Source organism: Orcinus orca, chromosome 5, assembly GCF_937001465.1.
Source record: "Orcinus orca chromosome 5, mOrcOrc1.1, whole genome shotgun sequence".
Taxonomy (NCBI): domain Eukaryota; kingdom Metazoa; phylum Chordata; class Mammalia; order Artiodactyla; family Delphinidae; genus Orcinus; species Orcinus orca.
Genome location: NC_064563.1, coordinates 90,512,063 through 90,524,130, shown reverse-complemented (window position 1 = coordinate 90,524,130; position 12,068 = coordinate 90,512,063). Strand labels below are relative to the sequence as shown.

At 36.8% G+C, this 12,068-nt stretch overlaps 1 protein-coding gene across 1 annotated transcript in view; it reads right to left on the bottom strand.

Moving 5' to 3' along the window:
• Nucleotides 1-11,701, bottom strand: part of SLC9C1 (solute carrier family 9 member C1) — a 101,181-nt gene extending 89,480 nt beyond the window's left edge. The window contains exons 1-4 of the mRNA XM_049710331.1: nucleotides 11,639-11,701; nucleotides 6,691-6,893; nucleotides 5,435-5,535; nucleotides 2,559-2,687 (exon numbers count right to left, since the gene is read on the bottom strand). Of these exons, the coding sequence (XP_049566288.1) occupies nucleotides 2,559-2,687; nucleotides 5,435-5,535; nucleotides 6,691-6,850 (390 nt within the window). The 5' untranslated portion in view covers nucleotides 6,851-6,893; nucleotides 11,639-11,701. The remainder of the gene's footprint in view (nucleotides 1-2,558; nucleotides 2,688-5,434; nucleotides 5,536-6,690; nucleotides 6,894-11,638) is intronic.
• Between the last annotated feature and the right edge of the window lie 367 nt (nucleotides 11,702-12,068).

Below are 12,068 nucleotides of genomic sequence, written 5' to 3'. Positions count from 1 at the left end.
TTAGTAACGTTTTTTTGGCTATGTCTCTTTGGGCAAGGGAAACAAAAGCAAAAATAAATAAATGGGACTACATGAAACTAGAAAGCTTTTGCATAGTGAAGGAAAGAAACTCTCAACAAAACAAAAAGATCACCTACTGAATGGGAGAAGATATTTGCAAACAATATATTGAATAAGGGGTTAAGATCCAAAATGTACAAAGAGGTCATAATACTTAACATCAAAAACAAACAAACAAACCTATTAAGTAATGGGCAGAGGATCTGAATAGACATTTTTCCAAAGAAAACAGAAAAATGGCCAATAGGCATATGAAAATGTGCTCAACATCACTAATCATCAGGGAAATGCAAATCCCTGATTTCGACAATGAGATATCGCCTCACGTCTGTCAGAATGGCTATTATCAAAAAGACAACAAATAAGTTTTAGAGAGGATGTAGAGAAAAGGGAAACCTCATGCACCATTCATGGGAATGTAAATTGGTGCAGCCACTATGGAAAACGGTATGGAGATTCCTCAAAAAATTAAAAATAGAACTACCTATCATCTGGCAATTCCACTTTTGGGTATTTATACAAAGCAAATGAAAATGCTCATTCAAAAATATATGTGCACTCTATGTTCATTGCAGCATTATTTACAATAGCCAAGGTATGGAAGCAACCTAAATGTTCATCGATAGATGGATAAAGAAGATGCGGTTTATATATGTGTGTGTGTGTATATATATATATATATATATATATATATATATACACACACAAACAACACACAGACACACAATGGAATATTACTCAACCACAAAAGAATGGAATCTTGCCATCTGTGGCAAGAACTAACTGAACAAATGTAACAAAACAGAAACAGATTTATATAGATATAGAGAACAAACAGGTAGCCACCTGGAGAGGGGTTGGGAGAAGGAAAGAAATAGGTGAGGGAGATTAAGACGTACAAACTTCCAGTTGCAAAATAAATGATTCACAGGTATGAAATGTACAGTGTGGGTAATATAGGCAATAACTAGTTAACATCTTTGTATGGTGGCATATTGTAACTAGACATTGTGATGATCATTTTGAAAAGTATATAAATATCAAACTACTGTGTTGTGTAACAGGAACTAACACAGTGGTATAGGTCAATTATACTTCAAAAATAAACAAACAAGCAACCAAACTCATAGAAAAGGAGATCAGATTTGTGGTTACCAGAGGCAGGGTGGGAGGGGGTGTGAGAGGGAGAATTGGATGAAGGCAGTCCAGAGGTTCAAAACTTTCAATTATAAAATAAATAAGTAGTAGGGATGTGATGTACAACAATATGATGAATATAATGAACACTGCTGTATGTTACACACAAAAGTTGTCAAGAGAGTAAATCCTAAGTGTTCTCATTACAGAGAAAAATATTTTTTTCTATTTCTTTAATTTTGTATCTGTGCGATGATGGATGTTCACTAAATTTATTACGATAATCATTTCATGATGTATACAAGTCAAATCATGATGTACCCCTTAAACTTATATGGTGCTCTACATTGATTATATCTCAATAAAACTGGAAGAAGAAAAATGATTTTGTAAAAATTGAATGTCCATATGAAAAAAAATGAAACAGAACACCCAACTCACATCATATAAAACAATTAACTCAAATTGGATCTTAGACCTAAATGTGAAATCTAAAACTATTAAACTTCTAGAAGAAAACATAGCAAAAGATCTTAGTGACCTTAGAATAGGCAAATAATTTTTAATAGGACATAAAAACACAAATTCTAAAAGAAAAATTGATGAATTGAACTTCATCAAAAGTAAAAATTTTTGGAAAAAAGAAAACTACAGTGGTATCAAAGTGGAGACTTATTTTTGATTGTGAATCTAAGTCATACATGGAAGACAATGACACTGTTATGTAAATCTTGAAGAACCTGTTAAAAACAATATGTAATGGATTTTTTAATCAATTTAATTGAATATAATTTATCTTGCTTAGGAATGACTTTTGAAAATAATGCCTGTAATAGTCACTATGTAAATTTTTTCACCTGGCATCTATTTGAGACTTTAATAATAAGGCTATAGAAATGATTTCCTACTTTTCTCTTTGAATTAATATTCAAAAGAAATATACTATATAGAAATGACAAGTAATGAGAAAGTTAGTCTTTGCACTTGTACCCCATGACCTTGCAAATGACTATCTGTACCAAAAATTACATAATATTTGGACAGAATTTCTAAGGTAAATCAAATGAAATTGAATCATTAAAAAAGAGAAAGTTGGATCAGTACTTACCTCTCTGAGGCATTGATGAGGGATTGACTTCAAAGAAGTCTGAGGGAATTTTCTAGGATAATGGAAATTTCTATATCTTGATAGGTTGATATTTGTCAAAACTCATCAAACTGTACTCTCAAAATGTATGCATACTATTGCATATAAATTATACCTAAATATAGTTGATTTTTAAAACTGTAAAAAAATCTGAACACAGATAACATGTAGTAGTTCATGAGTGAATAATATTATTGAAAATAACACTTCTTACCTGCCAGAATAACTTGTGGAGCAGGTAAACATCCATGTCAAATGCAACATTAAAGAGAATTATTGGTGTAAATATATCAAAAAATAAATGTGGATCCATCCACTGTACGGCATCTGCATAGTTTTGGACCTAATAATATAAAAATGTTATTTTCTCATTTATCTGTTGGTCTATTAGCATGGAATACATGCCAGGCACTCCTATGCCTAGCACAAGATAGAAAGATTAATCACAACATAGTAAGTGCTGAAGTCTTAACTCTTGGATTTTCATAATTTTGCATCAGATCATTACCAACTACAGCAAAAGGTTAATGAACATCTCTATGCTTCTTTTTCTTTTTTTTTTTTTAAGAATAGATATAGGAAACAGTTTGACAAAAGTACTAAAGGGTATGTAGCAGATTTTCAGGCATACAAGAGAAAGAAAGAGATTTCAGGTAGACGGATCATCATGCACAAAATCCACAAAGGAGTTAACAATCGTATCAATTTCCAGAAACTACGTAATTAGCCATGGATTATACAGAAGATGTGTATGGAAGAATAGCAGGGATAGAGACTGGGAAGGTAATGCAGATTATGAAATAACCAATTAATGGTGTTTATCATAAAATATTTAGTTGATAGTTTTAAATCCTATATGGGCATCTGTAACCAAGCAGGACCCTATGGGGCCTTCCCCAGAGAGATGTCTCCCTTATATCCTCTGCTTTAGGTCCTCTCTGAAGTACCTAGATAATAGTATCTCATGCACATTTCCTGAGTTGTTTTACAGATGCAACCCCCCCCCCCCAGCCGCACCAAATGAAAGAAATTAACACATCCCTTCAGGAGTCTGGCTGGAACCAGGAAATATTTGCAACAATTTTTGATCTTTCTACTTTACCTCACCATCAACCAGTCAGAGAATTGTGCATGAGCTCATCATATACCCTGGGACTCCCTTCCTTTGCCTTGCTTTTAAAAATGCTTTGCTGAAACCCATCGGGGAGTTCAGGCTTTTTGAGCACTAGCTGTCCCATATTCCTTGTACGGCACCTTACAATAAACGCTGCACTTTCCTTCACCACAACCCACTGTCAGTAGATTGGCTTTACTGCCCGTGGGCAAGCAGACCCAGTTTGGTTCGTTAACACATCCATTCAACATTCACTCATTAAGGAAACACTGAGTACCTACTGTGTTAGGCTCTCTCCTTGCATTTGGGAAATGATTCTTCATGGGTCTCTTGTGTTTCTCTGTATGCTATGGATGGGGGCACTGACTGCTTTTCTTCCAGGAATATTTTCTTTCAAGAATATTTGTATGGCTAACAGCTTTGGAAGATAAAGCAAGTGTCTCCCTCCAGAGAAAAAGGCAGGTTTACTATACTGTCCAGTGTTATAAAGATATTATCTCTCTCTGGAGCAAGAGGGCAGATGAGCTCACTGCCCATCATAAAATATTCAAGTTCTCTAAGCTCAGATTTCTTCTCCTATAATGCAACCCATTGTGTATGCAGGTTTCACCTTGCCCTCTTTACTTCTCCCTGTGGGGCTCATGGAACAGGGGCAAGAAAATGCTGAGACTCTGGCTTCTGTTATTGCTATGAGTAATAAAGTCCTTTGTTTCTAGCCCAGGAGTCCCGTGTCTTTTGCCAGGACCATGAAACTGTGGCAAGCAAAATTATTAGATTGAAAGTTGAGTAAAATCTTAGACCGTTCACAGTTCTCAACATATGGTCTCTTCCTTTAAAGAGTTGTTGACAAATAGTAAAGTTTATAGAAGTACTTAAAATTGCACTTATGTCAAAAATCAGATGATTATAAAACCTGTTCATGACAAATGAAGGAGTAATCTGCTTCTGGTTCTGGCATGGATACATGGTTTCCATTATGGTTTTTAACATCACTGGTTAAATTTGTTTGGGAAAGTCAATCATTTTCACACACGTTCGTGTTTATATACTGATTAACTAGGGCAGGTGTTGGCAAACTATGGGCCCTGGGAACAAATCTGGCTCAATGCCTGTTTTCATAAATGAAGTATTATTGGAATACAGCCATACCAATTTACTTATGTATTGTCTATGGCTGCTTTTAAACTACAATGGCAGAGTTGAGTAGTTGTGACAGAGATCATATGGCCTTCATAGTCTAAAATATGCACTCTATGGCCTTTTACAGAAAACACTTTGCCGCCAACCCCTGGGCTAGAGGACTATTTAATGTGTCAATAATGCATTCTATATTCCTTGTAGTAAGCATATTGTCTCTCCTTTACCTGACTCCAGCTGTTCCCAACTATTTAGTAATACTGTATATGCCTTGACTGTATACTTTGTCTTGTTCCTCACTTCCAGCTCCATGTAAGAGGTTCAGTGTATGTTTCTTGAAATATTCTAAGGCAGGTGCACTTAGAGAGTAGCCTCTATTCTAATGGGAACACTATGAAACATTCCCAAGGCAATAGATTTGTTCAATGTCAGAATTCTCTTGCCACTAGAGTCCTGTATCAGTAGCTCAAAGTCTCTCTGGGTTTCTATCTTGTTTACCAATTTCTTGTCTAAGGTTTTGAATTATGATTAAATACTCAGCTACTCACATTCTTAGCAGCTGTACATGTACTCATTCTGAATTGCCTACCTAGTTTCAGACCTAGGCTCTGTTTTGACTATGCTACCTGGATTTCAGCTCTTTCATGCCTGGTTCCTTCTTCTACACAGCTGATATGATGTTATCCACATCATAAGCATCTATCAACTGGCAGAGCAGTGAAGAAATATGTTTACAAATTTTCTTAAGCCATCTTTGTATTTATATGAATCTTAGATATAGTCAGATATATAAAATATTTACTATATTTACTATATTTACTCATATTTACTATACACACCTGGTCAGATGTAAAACTGAACATTTCAAAACTGCATCCAAATAAAAATAATATCACAGGGAGAGGAATTGGAAAGTCTTTCAAGTGTAGGTTCAAAAATGCTGCAAAAAAATATGTCTATTGAAAGGCAGTGAAATACCACATTTATAGAACTTTAATTGGACATGACTTCTTAATACTGAGGACAATGAAATACTGCACCACTCCTTACTTGCTATATTCCTGTAACTGAAACTCTCCCTCACACTTAAGCATATAGAATCAGTATAATTGGTCATCCACTAAATTCATGCTTTACTTCTTTTACAAAGTCTATCATTTTCTTAGAATCTTTATTAAATATTGCTAGTAATCGTTCGTTCTTGTGTTCCTACTAAAATATTTACAGCAGTTTATGTACATGCTGTAAATCAGATATTCATTTCTTTAGCAATCCTGCAATGAGGGATTAATAAATTACTAACCTTAAATGAAATATCCTGGCTGATTCCCAAGATAGCAATGAGGAATTAGTATAATAATTTAATAATGAGAAAAACTAGCTACCTATTACTAATTGCCTACTACCCATTAGAAAGCCTATAAAATGAATATTTAACTTTGTTTATAATTTTTTTCAAGGTGCAGTAAGTAGTATCACAGCATTTCCTTCAGTTTAATGTTTCTAATTCTTTGTAATACAATTCCTAATCAGGTCAAAAGCACATGCAAAAAATGTGCTTTCTTTTGATTTCTACAGTGTTCTTTTCTTCTCATAAAAGCTGGGCATAATTTACCATTTGGACAAAACCTAAGGGAACACCTACCAAGGGGTTAAAAAGTAACTGAATCATTCAGAAGACCTATCACTTTGAAAATTCTTTTTCCAAGTGAAGAAATCTGTGGGACACCTAATTTTAAAATATGAATGAAACTCTAGTTTATGATGATGCAGGTAACAATAAAATCCCTAACCTTTGATTTTCTGCTTATCTGGTTCAATTCTCCACATCACTTAAATCTAACCACGACCTAGCAAGTAAGAAGGTATGAATACTCTGAACTCAATAGAGGTGAAGAATGTGGATCAGATCTACATGGTCTCTCCTCAGGGGCAGATTACCGTTGGATTCATTTGATTGAAAATCTTGGTATAGAGGTATGAATTTAGAAAAAAAAATCTAATTTCCTATTATTGCTACTTTTCTTAATTCTCTATGGTGACATTTACAAAATACAAGCACAAAACACACTTAAATAAAAAGCATTACACCTACCTCCAATAGTACAGATCAAAGACAATATTAGAATGATATCAGGGAGGTCCTGAGAAGTTTTTGTGAATGTTGTCCTAAAAATATCCAGCCATATGTTGGTAAATCCTTTGTTAAGAAAAGTGAAATTAGAAACAGGGCCACTCATCCTGTGGTTTCTCATAGGCCGTCTGAATCCAACTCTTAGGACTCTCTGCAAAACTCACCTAGGACCAAAAGAACATAAGATTTTCCTTCTTGGTGGCCTTCTACAGCTTTTCTTAAAAAATAAATAAAAAGCCTATATTTCTCTTTAGTTATTTCTAGTGATTTCTTAAGGTGTGCCCAAATTAGGGATGCCTCCCTCTTCTATGATGTTTTCAATTTAGATGATAGAAGAATTACAACCCCAAGTGATAGAGACGAGCCAGTGTCATCCTGTGTTCTTACGATGCCAAGCGCTACTCAGCTATTTTCGTCCTGTATCTATCCAGCTGAAAAGAGGATTTTTCATCTAACCAGTCACCAGGACCACAAGCTGGTGCAGGTTACTTAGTTCTGAGGATGGACAACCAGGGGTCTGCTCTCAGCTTATCTGAGCCTCTGGAAGCATGTTCCGGCAGCTATTCCAAAGTAAGAAGTGGTGGTGGTGAGAATATTCTGATCTCTTTTGTTGTTCTATCCAGACAGAAATGAATAGACTATGATGATGTTTAATAACAGCCTTCTTTTATCTCCTCTGAGACATTGATAGGCCATGTTTTCTCTAACTTTTAAATATTTTTATAGCAACCAAGGACCTAAGAAAAATATTGAAAACAAGATGATTTAAAACAAGGGAGTTGTTACATGTTTCTATTGTTACTTCTTGGAAAAGGAACAAAGGCCATGGTGTGTCTTGGTTTGAAGAAATAGGTAATAGCTGCAGTCTGCCAAACCCACTTGCTTCCCATGGTGAGGAAAGTTTTACGTCGGGGTCTTAAACTTCATGCAGGGAACTCTTCCAATTCTCTCATAATATTAGCTTAACCTTTTCTCATGTCTATTAGCATCTCATCTGGCTGCCCCGCTAAGCAATCAGTTATTACTAAACTTCCTCTCACAATCCAGCAATGTCTTTTTCAGTTTCATATTTCACATACATATGTTTTATAATATGCTCTTTACTGACTATAAAAACAACCTTTTGAAAGAAAATTAAATGAATACATGCTTATTGTGAATATTTTTGAAATAAATATGTAAAGAAGCATTTCAAAAACAAAAAAAAATATGCACAGTCATGTCATCTAGTGGCTTTTATATATTTTATTTATATAGTTCTGTTCATCCTTATATAATTATACCTTCTACTTCTTTCCACATGGTATTGTAACACCAGCATCAAAGGGCCTTGTGAACACTGTTTACAAACGTTGTACCATATTAGCACCAATGTAAAAGTGTCGATTCTCTGGTCAGATTGCGACTCTCTGCACGCAAAGGTCTGATGGGCTGCTGCTTGCAGGGTAAAAGACTCTGAGCAACTTGCTGTTGGCCTCAGTTTTCTAATCTGTATAGTTTCCCAGTCTATGTAATTCCTCTCCCTGTATTTATAATTTTATTTGAAATCACCTGGGGAGCTATAACGATACTATTGCCTGAGTCTTATCCTCAGCGATTCCTATTTAAATCAGTCTAGGTGGCAGCTTGGGCTCCCCAGGCAATTTTAATGTGTAGCCAATGGTAGTAACCACTGTGATTCACCCAATTCAAAGGCAACATTGCTCAGTTTTCAGTCTCAAAGCCAGCTTATTTTCAATATTCTTGAGTCAGATATTTTGAGAAAGGGTATCAATGCCCTTCTGGTGAAGACCCCAGAAACACAACTGTAGTTGACAAGTTTGGTTTATAATGTGTCTCAGTGAGGGAGGCCATTCACCCTGGGGAACTGTTGGGAGGTTCAGTAAAAGGATGTTAGAAAGAACTAATTGTGGATCTGGGTAATTTTGGAGAAGGTCTAAGGAAGTGAAAGTTTGCTATAACTTGGGTGCTGTCACAAACCAAGGACAGGGCTTCCCTGGTGGCGCAGTGGTTGGGAGTCCGCCTGCCGATGCAGGGGATACGGGTTCGTGCCCCGGTCCGGGAAGATCCCACGTGCCGCGGAGCGGCTGGGCCCGTGAGCCATGGCCGCTGAGTCTGCGCGTCCATAGCCTGTGCTCCGCAACGGGAGAGGCCACAACAGTGAGAAGCCGCATACCGCAAAAAAAAAAAAAGCAAGGACAATTCTGTGATTGGGTATCTCAATAAATCTTATGTATAGAGAAAGCAAACTAGAATGGGGATAAAGCTGTGATGAGTACAGAAGCAGCAGCCACTCATTTTAGATGAGGGAGGGGATGTTTGGTACTGTATGGGTTGCATGGTGACTTCTTTTTGTCCAACTTTATTTACGGTCTCCTAGTGAACTCATCTGATTTTGATGTTCTGTGAGATTATATGTCCGGTAGGAGAACAGCATGGACTAGCTGTGAGCATCAGACCAGCTTGTAGTAATACTAGGTGACACCTAGCTCTGGGTGTCAGACCAGTTTCCTGATGTTTGGGGCTGCTTATTTTTGGTTTGTTTCATTTTTCCTCAAAGGATTTCTAAATTCCTTAACCTCACTTTAACATGTTAAGAACTGAAAGTAGACCAAGGGATCTTGATAGTAATTTAAGTGGTAGAGGAGAGCAAGCTCAGTTATCCCTCTAAGACAGAGATTTTCAACCTTGACTGCATATTGGAATCAGAGAGTTTTTAAAAATACAGATACCTGGGTGGTACCACAGAGGTTAATTTAATTGGTCTAAGGTGCAACCTGAGTATTAGGAACCTAAAAACTTCCCAGTGATTCTAATAATCAGCCATTATTTAGAAGCACTGCTCTAGGAGAAATCTGTGCCATTAGGGAAGAACATTGTGATAGACTGATGGTATTTGCTCCCAGCATCAAACTATTTAGGAAAACATTGTCAATTTCACCTATTAATTTTCTCACTGTTACTCCTGGACTAAATATTCTGGAGCAAATGGGTTTGACCAAAAAAGGAAAACTATTTTCTGCATCATAGTTATACATTCCTATAGGCTCTCAGAATTTAATACAGTTAAGGAAATTATTGTTTTCCAAACTAAAAGCAGGGACACATGTTTCCATAAGCATTTTCTCATTTCTAAAATTGTTTATTTGAAACCTTAATAGCCATGACTCAAAAAGACACATGTACCCCAATGTTCATTGTGGCGCTATTTACAATAGCCAGGTCATGGAAGCAACCTAAATGCCCATCGACATATGAATTGATAAAGAAGATGTGGTACATACATACAATGGAATATTACTCAGCCATAAAAAGGAACAAAATGGGGTCATTTGTAGAGATGTGGATGGACCTAGAGGCTGTCATACAGAGTGAAGTAAGTCAGAAAGAGAAAAACAAATATCGTATATTATTAACGCATATATGTGGAATCTAGGAAAACGGTACAGATGAACCTGTTTGCAAGGCAGAAATAGAGACACAGGCATAGAGAACAAATGTATGGACACCAAAAGGGGAAAGGGGGTGTGGGATGAATTGGGAGATTGGGATTGACATATATACACTAATATGTAAAAAATAGATTACTAATGAGAACCTACTGTATAGCACAGGGAACTCCACTTCACTGTACAGTAGAATCTAACACAGCATTGTAAAACAACTATACCCCAATAAAAAAATAAATTAAAAAAGAAAACCTTAATAAGTGTTTATACATTCAATCCTAATAAATCTCTTTCATAAAAGAATAAAATTACTGCAAATCTTAATTATTCTTGAACTTTAGGGACATATACGATCAAGTTCAACAGAATTTCCCTGTTTGGCTGTAAATACTCAATTTGGCTTCTTCAACCTCTACTCCAAATTCTCCTAACAAACCTTTCCCCTGACCAAAATGATCTCATGTTAAGTTAGCATGTAAATGCTAATATCATTCTAGTTTGATACTTTAAAGGATATGGGTAAAGAAGTAGCAGTTTAGATTAAACAGATTTTCAATGTAATTAAAACTCTTCTTCAGCTTAAATTGACTTTTGACAATTTTGAATAAGTTTATGAGTTAATGCCTCATTAGGTAAAAAATATTGATTTGCCTTGAAATTGCCACATAGGTTTCCTATAGTAACTTATCAATAAATTAAATAATGCCTCAAATCTCTTTCTGTGTGGAGTTAATAACTGTCCTCTCAAAAATGGCATGTGGATTTGTCCTGAACATCACTTAGCCTTGAGAAATTCTCTCTCATGGAGTGGAAATCGTACTGATTCACTCTGTACTTGAAAATGGGAAATCTTTCTTCCTTTTAATCACCACATTTTGCAGGAATTTGGTGACAAAATTATCCTGAAAAGAGAGCTGTGGGATCCCAGTAATCTTCATTAGCTGTAAAGCTCTCATTGATTTATGACAGATACAGAACTGGGGTTGGATTGTCTCTTCAGAAGACTCTCCACACAATACAGCGGGGCCTTACTCACAGACTCCGAAGGTGGGCAGTCTGTTGCCCTCCTAAGGCTTCTTCACTCAGAACGAGCCCCTCCTCCCTCTCGGCTCTGCTGCATACACCTGAGGAGATTCACCACGGCATCAGTGTGCTTTCCTCTTGGTGCTCATAAGGCAAAGGGAACAATCGCCAGGCAGGTGAGCCACAGTCTGGAAAGTTGATATGGGAAGTGTAATGGAGGAGGGGCAGGGGCTAAGGGACAGAAATTCACACTGAAAGGCTGGTTGATCTTCGGAAAAGTGTTTGATTGGCTGCCATAGGAAAGTTGGAAACTACAAGAGGGAGTGGCTGGCTGAATCTGTAGCTGGAATACTGTGGGAGCATTTGTTCTTCTTTGCGGAAGAAAGTACCCAAGGAGAAGGACAACTTCCTGAAGGGGAAGCCAAGGGAGGACTCACCATCTAGAGCCTCGGGAGGAGTATCGTGTGGTATGTAGGTGAGAAGTGGAGGCTACCTAATCCGTTCACCCTAGAACAGCTGCAACTAACTGCTATCTCACTGACAGTTACTTGCTGTAAGCCCCGCCCCTGGTCTGAACCCATTGGCTTCAGCTTCACAACCCCTGACTTGATTGGCTGATGAAATACAGTCCTAGAAGGTGCTACACGGCATCATTGCCCCTGCACATCTACGGCAACCCTTGAAGCCTTAAGGACGTTTAAATAAATAAATAAATAAATAAACAAGGATGAAAAGGAACCTCCAGAAATTGTATTGCTCTATTAATTTAAAACTTAGGAACAGTGGATTTCTGGCAAAGAGCCAATAGACACTGTTTTCCCAGAATTCTGGTGGGAATGAGACTCCTACATAAGATAGAGTGATAGA